This window comes from Carassius gibelio, chromosome B7 (assembly GCF_023724105.1).
Source record: "Carassius gibelio isolate Cgi1373 ecotype wild population from Czech Republic chromosome B7, carGib1.2-hapl.c, whole genome shotgun sequence".
Classification (NCBI taxonomy): Eukaryota; Metazoa; Chordata; class Actinopteri; order Cypriniformes; family Cyprinidae; genus Carassius; species Carassius gibelio.
The window spans coordinates 30,202,761-30,223,020 of record NC_068402.1 but is presented as its reverse complement, the minus strand read 5'-3'; the positions used below and the strand labels follow the sequence as shown (position 1 = coordinate 30,223,020).

At 38.4% G+C, this 20,260-nt stretch overlaps 1 protein-coding gene and 1 long non-coding RNA gene across 3 annotated transcripts; both read left to right on the top strand.

Moving 5' to 3' along the window:
* The first annotated feature begins 504 nt into the window (after positions 1-504).
* On the top strand, positions 505-3,906 carry LOC127962623 (uncharacterized). Its single transcript, XR_008154612.1, has 3 exons — positions 505-666; positions 751-839; positions 1,835-3,906. It is a non-coding gene; the product is annotated as an uncharacterized LOC127962623 (long non-coding RNA).
* A 159-nt stretch (positions 3,907-4,065) lies between these two features.
* LOC127962621 (guanine nucleotide-binding protein G(o) subunit alpha) lies at positions 4,066-19,846 on the top strand. Of its 2 annotated transcripts, none has more exons than XM_052562245.1 (9): positions 4,066-4,226; positions 4,323-4,440; positions 4,601-4,692; positions 8,232-8,392; positions 11,172-11,300; positions 11,636-11,765; positions 17,893-17,964; positions 18,505-18,592; positions 19,470-19,846. In XM_052562245.1, the coding sequence occupies exons 1-9, from the start codon at positions 4,191-4,193 to the stop codon at positions 19,658-19,660; spliced, it is 1,017 nt and encodes a 338-aa protein (XP_052418205.1). In that variant the 5' UTR covers positions 4,066-4,190; the 3' UTR covers positions 19,661-19,846. The 2 variants fall into 2 exon arrangements, with proteins under 2 accessions (XP_052418205.1, XP_052418206.1); XM_052562246.1 differs by lacking the exon at positions 4,066-4,226 and adding an exon at positions 5,803-7,604 and having other exon boundaries at positions 4,388-4,440.
* The last annotated feature ends 414 nt before the right edge of the window (positions 19,847-20,260 follow it).

Genomic DNA, 20,260 nt, shown 5'->3' with positions numbered 1-20,260 from the left:
AGGTAAATACTCTTCCACTGTTTTAAATTTGATTCTTGACTTTTTGTCAGACTTGATTAAGAGTTGGATAGAACACTGGTTTTTGACCATCAGCATAAAAAATGTGGCCATTAGTCATGTTCACACAAATGTTTTTAGTATTAACAAATATACCTTGTATAACCCATAAAATGATGACAATTAATTTTCTGTTACAATTATAAAATTAATTGCATCTACTAATTAAAACTAAATGTTACAGTAAATAAAATAATTTTTACATTTATTTTCCAGAGGAACTTTGTGTAGAGTTGTGTGAAGACTCACCCACAACCTCAGATAAGAGGACTCTGTATAAATTAGCTGATTTGAGATTAAGATCAGACACATTCTTAATTTGTGGCCACAATATTTTTTTCCACATGTCAATCTCTTTTTTTTTTTAGAGATGCAATTTGATTTGATTTGCGACCATGATAGGTCATGCAGCTAATTTCATAGATTTTATTCTAAGTTACTTCACACACTAGTGATTTAAAAAGTTTTTCTAGTAATGTATTTATAATACTGTTATAATGAGGTATTCAGGGTTTGGAGTAATACAATGTCCCCATGGTATAGGTAGACCTGGTGTGCCATGGAAAAACTGAAGTGTTTCCAGACAGAGATGGATCAGACCCATATGCTGTAAGTGTCATGATAGGATAATTATTCAAAATTCTAACACAATACACTTTTATTTCATAATCTGTGCTTGTTTTCTGTGCACAGGTACCCAGGAAAATGGGAATATTGCGAACAGTGGATAGTGGAAACAGTCTTACCACTGATGTCATTGTGCAGAGGATCATCAAAAACAGGTGTTATATTAAGCTCTGACCTGTTAACATGCAGGAAGCCACTGGTGACCACTTTCTTTGTTTACTGTCATTTGCAGCATTTACTTAATGAATGCAAAGGGTACAATATTGTTAAATGAGCACTGGAATAAAAGCTTCATTTGACTTAATTCTTCTTTAAACCTCTTGATCTCACAACACATAAACATCCACATTTCACTAACCACATGGACATTTTACTGATACTTGCCACCAAAGCACACAGATTGCAAAGTTGATTCTGTCTAATTTGTTATATATTGTTTTTTAAAAATTGAAGTAACACAGATTAATTGATCTTGCCTGCTTTGAGACAAATGTATTATTAATGATTGTTCAAGAAAATTAAATCTGTTTTCAAATAACTGATGAGTATGTAAAAGGATGTGCTTGTGGGTGTGCGATTTAGAGATAATCACCAAATTTATAATCAAACAATATAAAAAAATATATATTAATAATTTCATCTAATAAAATATTTTATTTATTGTTAGTATATATATAGTATAGTATATAGTAGTTTCTTTCTTCATTCTATCTGGTTTCTTTTTATTTATTATATAATAAAAAAAAAAACTTGCTATGTGTACTGCGTTAAGCTAACTGCGACTTGTCATAGCACTTGCATATCATTGCTCTGTTGATTTTGATTGCTTCCATTTTCCTCATTTGTAAGTTGCTTTGCATAAAAGCATCTGCTAAATGACTAAATGTAAAATGTAAAATAGTACATACTTTGCTTAAGCAATTTTAAGGTGTGCTTTTAGACCTGCTGTATCTGACTTCTTAAATTTGTAAATATTCTATGAGTGAAAATGTTCAATAACAATAAAGTTTTATTTTGTTGGTCACACCTAAGGTGACTTTTAAATCTAAGAAAAATCATTCAGTATTTCTTTTACAGTAAATTGTAATGGACAATCACGGTCAGGAATGATCAATACAATGCTCACATTATTCCTTCATTTGCCTACCAGGCTGCTGTTTGAGGCCAGAAACCAGAAAAAAGAGGCCAAAGAGATGGCGGTAATCCAGGCCATGAAGCGACGAGAAGAAGACAAGGCTAAAGAGAGAGCGCAGGCTGTGCTGTAGGGAAGAAAAAAAGTTCATCAGAGACTAACAAAACCCAGTACATGCAGTTGACTTTTTTCTAATGTGTCCAGATTTTGGACTTACATACCGTCAGAATACCAGCAGCTGAGAGCTCCTTTTATTGACGAATTAGCATGTGTTGTCTTGGGAGCATCTGCTTTTGTGAACCACTCTCGCACTCTCCACCTGAAGGACCAATTCAACATTTCTTGAAGGCAGTGGGCCATTTCCATCAGATCTGTTTACTAAGTAAAGAAGTAGGCTGGAACTTGTCCTGCACTTTGCTGTGTGCAGGATGTTGCCACTCTGGTGACCAACATGACCTACGTGGCCTTTACCTCCACATGTAACTCCAGAGTTATTCTAACCTTTGCTTGGAAATCAACACTCCTGAAGATCTGAATTCATCAGAAGAGCACTACAGTCTGCTGTCCTAAAACACTGTATTAATTATAAAGATTTAATATTTATCTGTCATTATTAATGGCTAATCCTCATATGAAGTATTTTTCATTGTAATATACAACAAAGTGAATCGTTCTATTAAAAATATATGAAAATAATAGTTAAGATATGGTGTTCATCAAACTTGCATTTTAATATGTTTTTTTTTATGTTTATGTTTTTGTTTATTATAGTTTTTGAACTTAACCATTATAACTAGTCAAAAGGATATACTATATTTCAGGAAGTTTTTGTTAAAAGTTCCCAAGGGTATAGTTCACAAAAAAATAAATAAATAAATATTCACTCATGGTATTCCACTCAAAAGTACCATAAAAGTTGATATGTCTTGTACTTTATTTTCCCAAACTTCTTCTGTTAAACAAGAATTTTGTGTGAGAAAACAGCATGAAATGTTAGTCTTATTTACTGCTAACTTTTACTGCCACAGTTCTCAAAATGTATTGTGGAAAAATTAATTTAAACTTGCTAACCTGTTGTCAGGATCAGCAGGTGAAAATGTCACGTTCATTATTCACTTTTGTTTTGGGGAAAATATCACTTCACCCTGTCTGCCTAACATATCCTGTAATTCACAGAAGAATTTGAATATTGATTTAAAAGTACATGCTAATTTTGTTTTGTGGTGAAATACTTCCTTTAGGGTTTAAAGAGGTTTAAAGTTTCTGTTTTAAATGTATTAAAAATTAAATTATACTACATCTAGTTCTTAGAGTGAACATGCTGATCAAGAGTTAGTTCCTTGTTTTCTATTTTATTTAGAATGATTTTGGAAGGCAATTTGAGATCAGCATGTTAAGCTGAGCCACGTTATACACGAAGACAGACATACACTCCTTTACAAGTCTGCATACAGTTTTGAGTTTGTTTCTTATGAAGGTGTGTACACCATACCCAAAATTACTTGTGCAGAATGAGTAACCAATTATAGCCACAATAGGTCTTCCTATCAGTGGAAATATGTGTAAAATTCATAGAAACCACAATGGACTGAAACCAACTCAACCTGTTTTGATGTGCTGTGATATATAAAGTGTATAAACCTCAATCATGGAACCAACTACTGTCTAAATATAATGGTTTCAGGGATTATATTATTTTAAGTCAACACTGAACTGACTTACATTGTTTTGTTTTCATGTACAATTTTTAATTATATTAAAATATAAAAGTTTTTTTTTTTTTTTTTTTTTAAATAATAACCCACTGTTTTTGTTAACATATTAGTCAACTTGAAATATACTGGAACTTAATTTTTAATTGAACAATTATTAAAGTTACTTTCTGATTTTGGGAAATCAAATGAAAAGTTTATTTTATTTATTTGTTTATTTTTATTTCTGATAACAAAACAGGAATTGATAACACGGGATCATAATAATTGATATCAGCTAATCTCCTTGTTTAGTTTTATGGGATTTAAAAAAATGCATATAAATAAATATCCAAATATGTAATAGATCACATCTGCCTAAATAAATATTTAACTGTTTGTCTATTTGTCTATATATTTATTTATTTATTTGCCATTTGTATATAAATAGTCTAACAAAGGAAGCAAATTGTATTATTTTTTAAAGCAATGCACCTTTGTTAATCGTTTTATTGTAACGTATTGCGTCACCAATTAGAGGGCACATTTAATTAAAGTCCCTATTATGTCCAATGACGTCACATCCTTGAACCGCATATTGAACAGGCGTGTTGCGTGAGTTCTACCAAAAACACTGCATGTTTTAAATACGATTTTAACTAGCCTATATAAAAGTTTTAGAAATGTTTCAATGTTTTGACGTTTTAACTTCCCTGCAGGTAAGTTAAATATAAATTTGTACTTTAAAAGACAGTGATGACTTGAGTAGTAGGCTATAGTTAATTCATATAATGTTGTCGTTGAATCTCGTGGAGGCATGTCTCGCGGCTGTGCTGACGTGCCTGAATCTGCGAAATGAAGATAAAAGGTCCTGCAATCAGAAGAATGCTCGAATTGAGTGCGAGACGAACGTGCACAGAGTCCTCATACTGGGTAACTCTGAGTTGAGATATCTACACTGTTCTTGTGTTGCCATAGGCGAAATCGTTGAAATCTAGCAATGTATTTGTAGTTTTTTTTTTTTTCTCTGATTTCTGCAATAGTAACTTTACCCTGTTTAATACTACTGTGCAATATTTTATTCGAAAAATAGGTACTCCAGAGAGTGGCAAAAGCACATTAATCAAACATATGAAGATCATCTACAGCCATGGCTTTACAAAACAAGAGCTCATCAGCTTCAAGGTGCAGCACTAACTTATTTAAATTGGTTGATATTCATTATCATTTTGCGTTTACTGATACAGCGTCAGAACAGTTGGAATTCTTACAGTGTGTTAATATAGGGTTTTGTCAGGCTTACTGCATTAGTTCTCAACATCAGAACTAGAGGTGCATGCAGTGTTTAGGAAAAGTTACACTATTGCATTTATTTCCTCCCTTTAAAAGTAACTCACTCTTTTAAGTTATATTCATTTTGAGTTAACTTTTTTCACCTGGGCTGCACTTGCTAACAACAAATATTAACAATAACACAATTTTTTCTGGTAATTCTAAAATGTGATGTTTAACTGAATACATTTTTGCTTATTCATATGGTTGAAATGGACCATCAAAGATGTTTGGGGAAAATTCTCAGCTTGCATTTCACTGACTTCATTAATTCTTTTGAAATACTGAATCTGTTTTTGAGCAAGTTGGATAAGAAAATAATGTTCACATTTAGTCTAGAGCTACAATAACCATGTTTTACCTGCGCACACAGCCTCTGCACCTTATGTCTCACAACATGGAAACAATAGAGATCTCAATCAAGAAACAAATTGAAAGTTATTTGCAAATAAGAGCACAGGCTGCAACCATAGACGGTAAAGAAAACAGGCTGCAACATGATCTATATTTATAATATACCACCACATGCCATTCTTCATTGCCCTAATAACTTTATAGTAAAGCTCCTAATATACATCAATAAAAAGTTAATTAGCTGTATTTTGATTCACTCCATATTTAAGGGGGAAAAAAGTGTTTTAAATGTGTAATAATTAACACAGTGGCTCAATTAGTTATACAGTTACTTTAAGCTAATTGTGTCTAAACCACAAACTAAATATTAAAGACCGAAAACTCAAACAGTATTTAAACATGAACCATTCATAATGCAATAAATCTATGTTTAACAGTCATGTTTTGTGCTTTACTGAAATGTGTCATGGCTTGTATGATATGAATAGTAAACCATATTTGACTATGCTGTAAGTAACAGTGCTACCACATTAGTGTATCACTATTACCACACTGCATGTTGTACCATTCTCCAAATGCTTAATGTGTGTTTGACTTCTAAATGTACAGCCTGCTGTGTTGGATAACCTGCTGACAAATATGAAGTTTGTGCTGCATGGTCAATCAATCAATCACCTTTATTTATATAGTGCTTTAAACAAAATACATTGCGCCAAAGCACTGAACAACATTCATTTGGAAAACAGTGTCTCAATAATGCAAAATGATAGTTAAAGGCAGTTCATCATTGAATTCATTGATGTCATCTCTGTTCAGTTGAAATAGTGTCTGTTTTAATTTGCAATCAAGTCAACGATATCGCTGTAGATGAAGTGACCCCAACTAAGCAAGCCAGAGGCGACAGCGGCAAGGAACCGAAACTCCATCGGTGACAGAATGGAGAAAAAAACCTTGGGAGAAACCAGGCTCAGTTGGGGGGCCAGTTCTCCTCTGACCAGACGAAAACCAGTAGTTCAATTCCAGGCTGCAGCAAAGTCAGATTGTGCAGAAGAATCATCTGTTTCCTGTGGTCTTGTCCTGGTGCTCCTCTGAGACAAGGTCTTTACAGGGGATCTGTATCTGGGGCTCTAGTTGTCCTGGTCTCCGCTGTCTTTCAGGGCAGTAGAGGTCCTTTCTAGGTGCTGATCCACCATCTGGTCTGGATACGTACTGGATCCGGGTGACTGCAGTGACCCTCTGATCTGGACACAGACTGGATCTGGTGGCCACGGTGACCTCGGAACAAGAGAGAAACAGACAAATATTAGCGTAGATGCCATTCTTCTAATGATGTAGAAAGTACGGTGTTATGTGAAGTGTTCCGGTTCCAGTTTACCTAATTAATGCAGCCTAAAAATCCTTTAACGGATTTGGATATTAAAAGCATATTAGTATGTTATGTGTATGCCAGGTTAAAGAGATGGGTCTTTAATCTAGATTTAAACTGCAAGAGTGTGTCTGCCTCCCGAACAATGTTAGGTAGGTTATTCCAGAGTTTAGGCGCCAAATAGGAAAAGGATCTGCCGCCCGCAGTTGATTTTGATATTCTAGGTATTATCAAATTGCCTGAGTTTTGAGAACGTAGCGGACGTAACGGAGTATAATGTAAAAGGAGCTCATTCAAATACTGAGGTGCTAAACCATTCAGGGCTTTATAAGTAATAAGCAATATTTTAAAATCTATACGATGTTTGATAGGGAGCCAGTGCAGTGTGGACAGGACCGGGCTAATATGGTCATACTTCCTGGTTCTAGTAAGAACTCTTGCTGCTGCATTTTGGACTAGCTGTAGTTTGTTTACCAAGCGTGCAGAACAACCACCCAATAAAGCATTACAGTAGTCTAACCTTGAAGTCATAAATGCATGGATTAACATTTCTGCATTTGACATTGAGAGCATAGGCCGTAATTTAGATATATTTTTGAGATGGAAAAATGCAGTTTTACAAATGCTAGAAACGTGGCTTTCTAAGGAAAGATTGCGATCAAGTAGCACACCTAGGTTCCTAACTGATGACGAAGAATTGACAGAGCAACCATCAAGTCTTAGACAGTGTTCTAGGTTATTACAAGTAGAGTTTTTAGGCCCTATGATTAACACCTCTGTTTTTTCTGAATTTAGCAGTAAGAAATTACTCGTCATCCAATTTTTTATATCGACTATGCATTCCATTAGTTTTTCAAATTGGTGTGTTTCACCGGGCTGCGAGGAAATATAGAGCTGCGTATCATCAGCATAACAGTGAAAGCTAACACCATGTTTCCTGATGATATCTCCCAAGGGTAACATATAAAGCGTGAAGAGTAGCGGCCCTAGAACTGAGCATGGTATGGGAATGCTGCGCATTAATTTGTCAAACAAGAAAAACAAGGTGAGTTATGCAGACTATTCCGTCCATAACGATGTGCATGGCAGTTCTGCAGTTCCCAAATTTGGATTAATTGCGAAAAGGCCTCTTTCTGTTTTCTGTCTCAAAACTAAACATGATTACAGTGACATTAAAAACGAATTTCTGAACATGCACGTGACACCAAATTGGCTTATTTGTATCTCAACTTTCTATTCTATATCTACACCTAAAAGCATTCTAAACTCCTATATTATGCATTATATTGTGGGAAAATATTGTGTGGTTATAATATAGAACATTATAAAAACAAACGGCAATTGTCATTTAGGTACTGTAGGACCAGGTATGTGCCATGAACTTTTAGACTGAGCAAGAGTTCTAATACACATTATAATTTGCCCAAAACAAACTATATCAGTTAATGTTGTGAAAGTATTACTGAACAGGCAGGGTTACAAATATGGGACAGAAATGCCTTCTTTTCAACTCTTATTATTCTGCTTTTTTGTTTGTTTTAATCATGATCCAATTTAAAATTATTATTATTTTTTATTTTTTTTTTGACCTTTATACGACCAGGCCAGGTCTTGACAGAAGTTTAGACCGATTCAAAAACAGGTCATTCTGATTTTTGCTATGTTTTTATAGGTCCATGCACATGCAGTCTTGTCATGTAAGTGTTGTGTAGGAGAAGATATGGAGCTACTGCCATTTGTGGCTCATTCATTCTGCAGTTTGTGGGGGGATCTGGGCATCAGGGCAGCAGTGGTCAGAGGCCATGAGTTCCAGCTCAATGATTCTGCACTATAGTGAGTATTTACTTTTCTGCCATTTGTACCATTGCATAATGAAGCTATAGTTTCTTTTGAATGCCACTGTTTTCTTCACTGACATTATAAATTAGTTAGTAAGAGCTAAGCTCGGCTCACTTGCAAAATCAGATGTCCTCAATACCCATGGCTGAATTGCCCTTTAGCAAGGCACTGAACCCCCAGTTGCTCCCCGGGTGTTGGATCTATAGCTGCCCACTGCTCCGGATGTGTGTTCGTGGTGTGTTCACTTCTCATTGCTGTGTATGTGCACTTGGATGGGTGAAATGCAGAGCACCAATTGCGAGTATGGATTACCATACTTGGCAAATGTCACGACTTTCACTTTACCAACAGTAATTATAGATGCTGTATAGAATTTAAGCTTTTATTTGACCGGGACATCTGTCCTACCACTGGGCTGAGTAATCATGAAGTATTTTTCTGCATCCTGATAGCCATATTAATAATGTCACATTTATTACAGTAAAATTCTCCCCATGAAGAGATATTGAAGTGTGTAATGTTTGTCCCTGGAAACGATGATGCAGTCATTGAAAACTATATGTTCCTGGAGCAATGCCCCAGTTTCAGGGGCGTAGATTACACGGGGGATGTGTCCCCCACACTTTTGATAACACGGAAATTCGTCCCCCACACTTTATCGGTCAATTGTGTTCGTATAGAGGTTTTCAAGAGCTGGAGTGAATAAATTAAAATTTTAAACTCAAAGAGACAGGATAGTTTGCGCATGACCTGATGTTTTATTTGGACCTAGAAGGCGAGACGAACATCACAGAGCGCTAAACTCCCCTGCAGTGTGTGTTTCATTCATGCTCTAAGCCAGAAGCGCTCTCGCGCGCAAAAAAAATCATACCAGGAAACTCCTAATATGGACAACAGGGTCCAACTATCGTTGTATGAAAACAGTTGTTTATACAGAAAAACCTTTTATACAGTCTATGAGAAAATCAGACACGATTGTGACAATGTGTTTTTTTTTTTTTTTTTTCAAGTCATCTCCAGCAGGTGATAAAGTATATGAAAAATGCTATTATTACAGTATAAAAACTATTCTGCCTTATTATGTGATAAAAAAGTGTTTGTAGTATATAAACAAATCATTATTATTTGTTGTCTGGCGATTTATAGATTTCTAAGCCAATTAAAAGCTAGAAATTTGAGAAATTTAAGTTGCCTATAGTATCCTACCAGTCAGAAGTTTTTGAACAGTAAGCTTGTTAATGTTTTATTAAGAAGTATCTTCTGTTCACCAAAGTACATCAAAACAGTAAAAAATTTAAATATTTTTACTAGCCTATTTAAAATAACTTTTCTATATTAATATATTTCAAAATGTAATTTATTGAGATTTTCAAAGCTGATTTTTTTTTTTTTTTTTTGCATCATTACTCCAGTCACACAAATTTTGATATTCTGATAAAAAACTAAAATACTTATTATGATAATGTTAAAAACAGCTAGAGTAGAATATTTAAGGTTTCTTTGATGAATAGAAAGTTCAGAAGATTTATCTGAAATATAAATATTTTGTAAAATTATGTCTTTATCATCACTTTTGTTCATTGCTAAATAAAGAATCATTGCTAAATAAAAGTATTCATTTCTATAATTTATTTTCCCCCAAAAAAACAAAACAAAAAAATAAAATTATACTGACTCTAAGCTTTTGAACGGAATAGTGTATAATGTTGCGAAAGCTTTTTATGTCTCACAAATGCTAATCTTTGGATCCTTCTATTCATCAAAGAATGCTGAAAAATGTGCTAATTTTTTTTAAATATTGCAAATCAGCATATGAGAATGATTTCTGAAGGATGTTACACTGAAGACTGGAGTTATGATGCTGAAAATTTAGCTTTAAATCACAGGAATTATATTACATTTTTATTTTTTTTATTTTAATAGTAAAAATATTTCAAATAAATGCAGACTTGGTGAGAAGAGACTTCTTTAAAAACATAAAAAAATCTTACTGTTCAAAAACTGTTGACTGGTAGGCTATATAGATAGAAACGTTATTTATATATGTGTGTGTGTGTGTGTGTGTAATTTCTGTCCCCCTCACTTCTGAAAAGATGGCTACGCCCCTGCCCACTTTGTTAGTATTTGCGTCATTTGCAAATACAGCTCTTATCTGGCTCATTTCAGGGACAATTGCTTGTAATGCAGGAGATTTCAATTATGTTGGGGTTTGCCAGTTATTCTTATGTAACATTATGCTTTCATGAGAATTTTAAATGTTGAAATGGATGAGGAGTGAAATGCTACAATGAGAATTTACATGTTGATAGATGTATCGGTTGTAATAGCTATTTAGAGTCTTTGTGTTTGCAAGTTGCTCCAACAATTTGGAGCCTTAGGAAAATAACATCAGAACATAAGAAGTTTCTCATCTCATATTCCCGAATGAAAGATTTATGGCTGGATAATCTTTTCATCTTGCCATTTGGAATATAATCTCCATGTTTGACCAAATGGCTTGCTCTTTAATTCCCCTATTTGGTTTGATATCATTTTCCAAAATTGCAAATAAAGAACATGATGAGTGACTTATGTGGTGATAGTGAGGATAGTTTATGAATGACAGTTGCAGGAGATTTAATACTTCATACTGTTCTTTGTATTATCTTGCAGGTGACCACTGTAATTACTTTCGAGGGGAAAATGGGCATGTGTTTTGTTTTTTTTGTCAAATTGGGCATTAAACATTTTGTGCTCTTGCTTTTTCCTCTGTTTTGTATGCACAAAAATCTAGTTTTTTTGAGAATATAAGTCGCATCATCACACCAAACTACATCCCCACTAAAACAGATGTCCTCAGAGTGCGAGTAAGGACTCATGGTGTCATCGAAACCCAGTTCAGAGTCAACAACTCTCTGTACAGGTAAACTGATTTCTGCAATATTATCATAGCTAAAAATGTATGATTCTATGTCCATATTTTCATTACTGACTGATTTAAGATGATGTTTAGCAGAGTGTTCATGTGGCTCCTTTCCATACAGTGGGTTTGTCAAGATTAAAAAAAGGATAAAAATTCAAATTAATGTACACATGGATTTGATTTAAATGGAAGAGAGCACACTGTATATTTCCATTTAACTTAGTCAAATTAGTTTAATAGTTTTAACTTAATTTTTCTCAAGTCATATAAGATTCAGCTTTAATTTAATTTCATCAATAATTTGTTTGTAAATACTGATTTCTTTTTATTTATAGGCTATATGATGTGGGTGGCCATTGTTCAGAAAGAAAGAAGTGGTACAGTTATTTTGACAGTGTCCAGGCAGTGCTGTTTATGGTGGCTCTCAGTGGGTATGATCAAAACCTTGATGAAAATCATTCCAAGGTGAGTAGCATACTTTTTTTACTTTCTAACTCTAGAATGCTGTCTTAGCTGTTAAAAAAAACAGATGGTTTAGTTAGATAATTAAATTCTATTTACACTGTTAAAATAGCAGGATTTTCTGCCATTTTATAATACTAATTGTAAATAGTAGAATTTATCTGAACCTCAGTATTATAGTACATTATAAAACTTTATGCAATAACGTATTGAGTGTAAATGATAATTTTAATTCAAATTATTAAAGCGGGGGTGAAATGCTCGTTTTCACTCAATATCCTGTTAATCTTGAGTACATATAGAGTAGTACTGCATCCTTCATAAATCCAAAAAGTCTTTCGTTTTATTATATTCATAAGAGAAAGATAGTCTGTACCGATTTTTCCCGGAAAAACACGACCGACTGGAGGCGTGACGTGTGGGCGGAGCTAAAGAATCACGAGCGCGAATAGGCTTTTGCGTTGAGAGCATGTGGAAGCTGTGACATTACTGTGAGGGAAAACCCATCATCCAAAACAAACCATGGCTTACAGTCAGAATCAGCCGTTTATTTATGATCCAGAATCAGATCCAGAGGCTGAAACTGAACGAAAGCAGCAGCAGCAACGACTCGCTCCGAGCGGGGCTCGAACCCGGGTCTCTGTCATAGGAGGGGACGCACTAACAAGGAGGCAGAGATATTTTAAGCAGTTTTACTCACTGCCTGCGGTTCCAACACACGATCGTGACCCTTTTTTCTTGGGATTGTATCATCCTTAAGAAATAAACGATACGCAAATCTATCGTCAAACTGGGCCTTGTGAACAAGCATCTTCGAAATGCAGGGAACAAACAAAAACACTTGCACAACTCCGTTGATGCTCTGTAAAAATAAACTCCATCCACTGGTCCCTTAATGCTGTTTTTTTTTTTTTGGTAAATCTGTGCAGGGTTGTCTTGCCCTGGCAACCAAAAACACACTTCTTTTGTGACTTTTCGCGACGCTCTCGCTCTGATCAGTGAAATGTCTGTGCTGCTCAGCCTCGCTATACAGGAGCGCGCACTCTTCCGGCAGAAGTGCGTCAGGACCCATATAAGGAATTTCCGCTCCATCTAACGTCACACAGAGCCATACTCGAAAAAAACTTTCCGAAACTTGTGACAAACCGGAAGGGGTATTTTGGGAACAAAAATACTCCTTCAAATGTACAACTTAATTTTTGAAACTTTGTCCATGTTTAGCATGGGAATCCAACTCTTTAACAGTGTAAAAAACTCAGTATGCATGAAATAGCATTTCACCCCCCCTTTAAACTGACGCCACCTTATTGGTACAATAAAGCCCTCCTTGCAACTACCCTTACCCTGCTTGATACTTTTTCTGCTTTTTGATTATTTCCTTAATTAAAATAAAAAAATAAAATAAATGTCTTTCTGATGTTATGAGATTTGAAAAGGGAGAAAAAAGCTTAGACACTAAGGAGATATCTTGAGCTCTTGCAAAAAGTAAGAGTCAGCTAACAGCACAATTGTATGAATGATTCGGGAATAGGACAGAGCCTTTTCACCCTTTTGTCTATGCCCTGTGTTGTTTTGAATGAATTATGTGAGTTACATTTAATTAAACGGTTTCATTAAACAATTTGTTAAAGTTCTTTTTCAGTCGGTCACTCTTCGGACCGACGAATATGGGATATTGCTTCGATAGACTTCGAGTGTAAACTAAACTAGCCAATGCACATTGGCATGCAATTATTGCATCCAGCTGCCGCTGATCACTGCATGAGTATAAGAGGGCAGCAGGTGCAATGCATACAAGCTTTTCGCTTCGGAGCCGAGCGTTAGTATCGCTCTGCTCAACTGTGTTTGCTGTGAACTACGAGTTCAGCACGCTCTCGGAAGCTTCGTGTGTTGGCGTGACGGCGCTTCAGCGGCGGTCGTTCCTGTGTCGAGTGGATTGCACACTTCAGGCTGCACTACCCCTGTCATTTTGCAAACGGCCAATTCCCCTGTGCGCCTCAGCACTACAAGAGCATTTCCTAAAGAGCAAATTTCTCTAAAAGAATAGAGTCTCGGCTGCCCAGAAGCAGACTGAGGCGATCCGACACATCCTGCCCCGGCGAGCAGTTGCTGCCTCCACCCACCCGCTGGCCAGCAGTGCCACAGCTTGCTCGTCGCTGAGGGCAGCCCCTTGCATCCACCCCCACTCACACGTCGCATCTGCAGCAGCCTCCAAGTGGTGCCGTGGAGCTGGGCGCAGGCAGGCTGCCCCTCCTGTCCTGGCCCCCGTCAAACCTGGTGGTGAGCAGAAGAGCAAGAGGCCCCGGGACTGGTGACCCAGAGAAAGGTAGCTGCTTTCTGGGGGATGGTGTAGGCACCTCTCCCTCCCCTGGAGGAGGGCCAGGCGGAGAATCTGGAAATCTCGACAGGAGAGCAGTTTTGTCCCTCTGTGGGTCCCAGGAGGGCACGGAGAGTTGCAGACAGCCAAACACCGGACCTCACTCATCCTCCTCCTTCGCCAGATGGCAGCAGCTGGCAGTTCAAGAGCATCAACAAAGGCCCTACTCATGCTCCCTCTGCCAACCCGTGGAACCAGGTGAGCCCTGCACCCCACACTCGCACCACACTCCGGCCTGCTCACAAGACGCCCGAGTTTGGTCCCTGTGTTCCACCTCGCTGCCCCACTGCGGGTACGGCTGTGGTTCCGCTGGTCCCGCTTGTACGGTTCTTAAGCACCTGGTCAGCGCTACCCAGCCCGTCTCGCTGGCTTCTACGAACTATCAGCCTCGGCTATGCGATTCAGATCGCCCGGCATTCCCCCAAGCTCTGCGGTGTCCGCATCACTACAGTGAAAGCGTCCGATTCCCTTGTCTTGCGGGAGGAGATCGCAGTCCTGCTGGTGAAGGATGAGATAGAGCCGGTCCCTCCAGCCGATATGAGGACGGAGTTTTACAGCCCGTACTTCATTGTACCCATGAAAGGCGGTGGGTTACGACCGATCTTGGATCTGCGAGTTTTGAATCAGGCTCTCCATTGGCTACCGGTCAAAATGTTGATACAGAAACGCATTTTCAGGTGTGTCCATCCCCAAGATTGGTTTGCAGCGAAGGACCTGAAGGACATGTACTTTCATGTGTCCATCCTTCTGCCCCACGGACCTTTTCTGCGGTTTGCGTTCGAAGGACTGGCATATCAGTACAAGGTCCCGCCCTTCGGGCTGTCCCGGCCTCCCCCTGTCTTCACGAAGACAACTCGCCCGCCACCTCCTCCTTTGGAGTCAGAAGGTTCCGAGGTCACTTCGTGCCATTCACATTCCAGGCCTGCTCAGTCGTACAGCCCACGAGATGTCTCGAGCAATGCTCCCGGGAGAATGGCGACTCCATCCCCTGATGGTCCAGCTGATTTGGAGGCGGTTCAGAGCCACTCAGGTAGACCTGTTTGCTGCTCCAGAAACCTCTCACTGCCAGTTGTTCTACTCCCTGCCCGAGGGAACTCTCGGCACGGACGTACTGGGACACAGCTGGCCACGGGACCTACGCAAGTATGCATTTCCCCCAGTGAGCCTTCTCGCACAGACATTGTGCAAAGTCCGGGAGGACGAGGAGCAAGTCTTGCTAGTAGCAACTCAGACCTGGTTCCCTGAACTAGTGTTCCTCTCAAAAGCCCCTCCTTGGTCTGTTCCTCTGAGGAGGGATTTACTGACTCAGAGACGGGGCACCATTTGGCACCCGCGTCCAGACCTTTGGAAACTCCATGTCTGGTCCCTGGACGGGACGCGGAGGTTCTAGGTGACCTATTCCAAGAGGTAGTGAACACCATCACTTCGGCAAGAGCACAGTCTATGAGACACGCCTATGCCTTGAAGTGGTACCTGTTCGTTGAGTGGTGGTGTTCTCACCGAGAAGACCCCTGAAGATGCCCGATTTGCGGTCGTGATATCCTTTCTGCAGCAAGGGTTGGAGCGAAGGCCATTTCCCTCCACCCTAGAAGTCCAGGTTGCCGCTATTGCTGCGTACCATGACCCCGTGAATGGGAAGTCTCTGGGTAAGCATGACCTCATCGTCAGGTTCCTTAGAGCGGCCAGGAAGTTAAATCCTTCCCGCCCCCCCCCCAATACCCCCGTGGGACCTGACTATAGTGCTTAAATCACTACAGCAGGGCCCATTCGAGCCTTTGCATTCAGTTGAGCTAAAGTTTCTTTCATTGAAACATCTGCTCCTGCTTGCACTGGCCTCCATCAAGAGGGTAGGGGACCTGCATGCATTTTCGGTTGACGATTTGTGCCTAAAGTTCGGGCCGGCTGACTCCCAGGTAATCCTGAGGACCCGGCCTGGCTACGTGCCCAAGGTTCCCACTACATCCTTCAAAGACCAAATGGTGAACCTGCAAGCACTGCCCCTGGAGGAGGCAGACCCAACCCTGACTTTGCTTTGTCCCGTCTGAGCATTAAGCTGCTACGTAGACCGGACGCAAAGCTTCAGGACCTCAGACCAGATCTTTGTCTGTTACGGAGGCCGGCAGAAGGGGAATGTTGTCTCTAAGCAGAGGATGGCCCACTGGATTGTGGATGCCATAACCCTGGCTTATCAGGCTCAGGATGTGCCCTGCCCGTTCAGGTTGCGAGCTCACTCAACTAGAAGTGTTGCATCCTCCTGGGCGATGACTCGTGGCACCTCGCTGACAGATATTTGTAGAGCTGGGGGCTGGGCGACCCCTAACACGTTTGCTAGGTTCTATAGCCTTCGTGTAGAACCGGTATCCTCCTGTGTTCTCACCTCAAACGGGTAGTGGCACTGAGAGGCCCCGGTTAGTGTCGGCTTGCTAAAACTGCTCCAGAGTGTCCGTACTGTAGACCCTGTTGAGATCCTCCATCACCCTAGGCAGCTGGACGCGGCGGAATGGCGCCAGGCCTTAATGATGAATCCGTGAGAACCATGGAAGGCTGGGTTCCATATTGAGACCTAAGCTGTACTCGTATGTGTATAGTCCACGGTATAGCCTTAGAGCCTGTGTTTCCCGGCAGACTTCTTCCTTCCCAAGAGGGTTTTAACCACCTCAAATTTCTCCATATACACTTAAACAGATGCTATGTGTATTTGGTCCCGAGACCTCCTTCGGGAAGGATGGGGCTTCCGCAGCGTCCCTGTTCCAAATGAATGGGTACGTTTTCCCAGTGTTATCCAATCTCACCCAGTGAGGTAGTGCTTTGACAATGGTGAGTGGAACTACTTGTTCCGAGCCCCGGCCTACACCTAATAGGGGTGCAGGCGGCTCGCACAGGGCACTGGAAGGGGCAGCACCCATGGCGCTTTGGTAGGGATCCCATATTCGTCGGTCACCGACGTGGCGTCGAGAGTGACCGACTGAAAGGGAACGTCTCGGTTACGTATGGTAACCCTCATTCCCTTAAGGAGGGAACTGAGACGCCACATCCTGTCGCCATGGTTGCTGTACCGCCGCTGAGCTGCCAGGTCCCCTTATACTCACGCAGTGATCAGCGGAAGCTGGATGCAATAATTGCATGCCAATGTGCATTGGCTCGTTTGGTTTACACGAAGTAGATTGGTCTTTTGAAGCGATATCCCATATTCATCGGTCACCGACGTGGCGTCTCCGTTCCCTCCTTCAGGGAATGAGGGTTACCATACGTAACCGAGACGTTTCACTCTATGAATACAGTAATGAACATTTTCAAAAACTAGATGACATTCTACCTGCCCTTCAACCATCAAAGATTTTGTACTAAACATTTTATTGGACTGTCCAGCTTTTAATGTACAGAGAAAACTCACTTTGAGTTCAGTCAAATTTTGCCAGGAAAGTTTTTAAATTTAACACATGTAAAAAAATCTTGCATGATATAACTTGTATTAGTTTTATATTTATTGTATTTGTTATATTGTTGTTTTTATTTTGTTTTTTTTGCCATGAAAATAGCCTTTCATGCTGACATGGCATTACATAAATGTGTACTATGTACTATACTATCAACATCGAAGATTAATAGGAAAGTTTAAAAAGTGCAAAAAGAGGAAAAGATGAAGAGGATTGAAAATTGCTCCTGCCATAGATATTAATCATACCATGTCACACTAAAATCCCAAGCATTAACAAATAGTAACTAAAGGTTAATTTTTATTTTTAATAACAGAACAGTCTCCATGAAAGCCTGGAGTTCTTCAGATCCACCTGTAACAGTGTTTTTTTCAGAGGAGCTTCTCTGGTGAGCTGCGTTTGTTTGTTTCCTGTAAAATCTGACATTAGGGCTTCCACATATTTAGTTGTTATTGTCATCTTTGATATGAGCCAGGGTTCAAAAAAATATATTTTCTTCAAAAAAGATGATGATTATTCATGCTATTACATGAAGTTTTATTCTATTTGTACTATTTTTTTTTTTTATAAGTCCATTGAAAGAATCTATTTCTAAGCTACCCCACCCCCACATAATCATGCACAATTGTCTGCACTCATTGAGATTCAGTGTGTACAACTAACCTGATTCATAACAAGTGCTGACCTCTCTTAACACTCATTCTGTACCACTTCAGTTATGCATTTCCATAAGATGTCTTTATCCATTAGTTAGTGCTTCTATTAAGAATTGTATAAAAAAAAAAAAATCAGAGTGTATATACTAATTAATATAAACGATTTGTTCTGCAAAAGACTAAAATACTAGGGATGAATGAATTGAAAAGATTGAATGGCTTCAGATGTTTTTCATTTTCTTTTAACTTGGCGTTTCAATACATTTTTTCAGGTTTTATTTATGAACAAAATCGATCTGTTTGCTGAGAAAATAGTGTATTCTGGGAGACACCTGCGACTATATCAGCCAGACTTCAAAGGTAGTATACATTTATTTTATTTTGTTTTACAGTCTTTTTGTTTATTTCTGTGGAGCATAACTTTTACAGGGTTTATAGATAAGCTTGCTAAAAGTACAAAGTATTAAATTAATGACCATAGATGTTTGCTTCTCTCTCTCTCTCTGTGGATTTCTTGCCCTTCCATGTCTAGTTGACCTTTTTCTGTGTAACTTAAAACTAATAATCCATCTTCTCTGGATACCTCATGTCACTCTAAGAACACCCTAGGAACAATGTTTAAGCATTGTTTGCCTAATTTCTGTGCCGTTCCGTTTTTTTTTTTTTTTTTTTTTTTTTTTTTTTTTTAACACATCCAGACACACATGAAGACTTTAGTCTGGCATTAGGCAAATCATTATAGTTGTCCAGTGTTTTTTCTAACTGTGCGCTTTCCCACACTTGAAGAAGATAGTTCTCACTATTTGAAGAATTAAACTGGATTCCACTCAATGATTAGGCCTTTGTGAATTTCTTTCATTCATTTATTTATTATAGCATTTAGCTATGTAGGTGAAAAACCTTTAAAGATATAAGCATAGTGTAAATCAGCAAACCCAATAAAATGCATAAATTAGCAGGTTACACATGACTCCATTATAAGACTTTTGCTAAGGTAGACATCACTAATGTTTTTAAGGCAGGGTTTAGGTTAGTTTTTTTTTTTTAAACTGTACATGCTACATGTGCATATGGCCAATACTGTATGTAATGGTAGTATATAATTGCATAAGGCCATCATTGTCTTTAACTTTTGGAATGATATTTGGTATGAATATATTATAAAGTAATATATTAAAGTTATATAAAGTTTGAATATATTAAGGAATTGATTCATTTGTTTCTATTTGGGATGCAGGGTCAGACCGTGATGTGAGTTGTGCTGCTCAATATGTGACTGACCAGTTTGTGGCATGCGCTACCACCTCAGGCAAGATGTTGTACTCTCACTTCACCAATGCCACAGACCCCTCCAGCGTACATGATGCCTTCCAGCTAACCATGAGTGCTATTGTTAAACATAACCTTCAAACAATCTCACTTCTCTAATTAATTTTTTATTCACATTTTTATTTTTGTCTGTTGTTTCTGTGTCTGTTTTTAACAATTGCTTATTTTGAATGGATCATGAAATCCATTTTAATATTTTAATTATAGGCATGTTTTTTTTACCGGTTTAGTTAATTGACTTAATTGTGTTATCATTAAAGTGTTGTAAATGAATGGGTTAAATTATATTTAGTTGGATGTTTTGCTTGGTACTATAATGTGTCTTACAGCATGTAAAAAAAAAGGGGGGGGGGGGGGGGGGGCGGGTCTGGTCACTTGATATATTGGCCATTTACTTGATGAGATTAACATTTGATGATATATTGACCATTTACTTGAAATAACTTGATCAGTTAAAAAAAAAAAAGTTGGTTTATCAAAATGAAAAAAATACTGGTTCTTTGTGGTTGTCAAATATTAATGGAACATGTTCGTAGGCAATGTAAGAGATTATATCTGCGATCACTCCTGTGGACACCTGTGTGTGAACTTCATGCATCCACTAAAATCCACTGCCATATTAATAGACACATGAAAGTAACTGTAAAAACTACATTATAGTTTGGTTGTGAATTAATGATGACATTCATTTTATTCGAC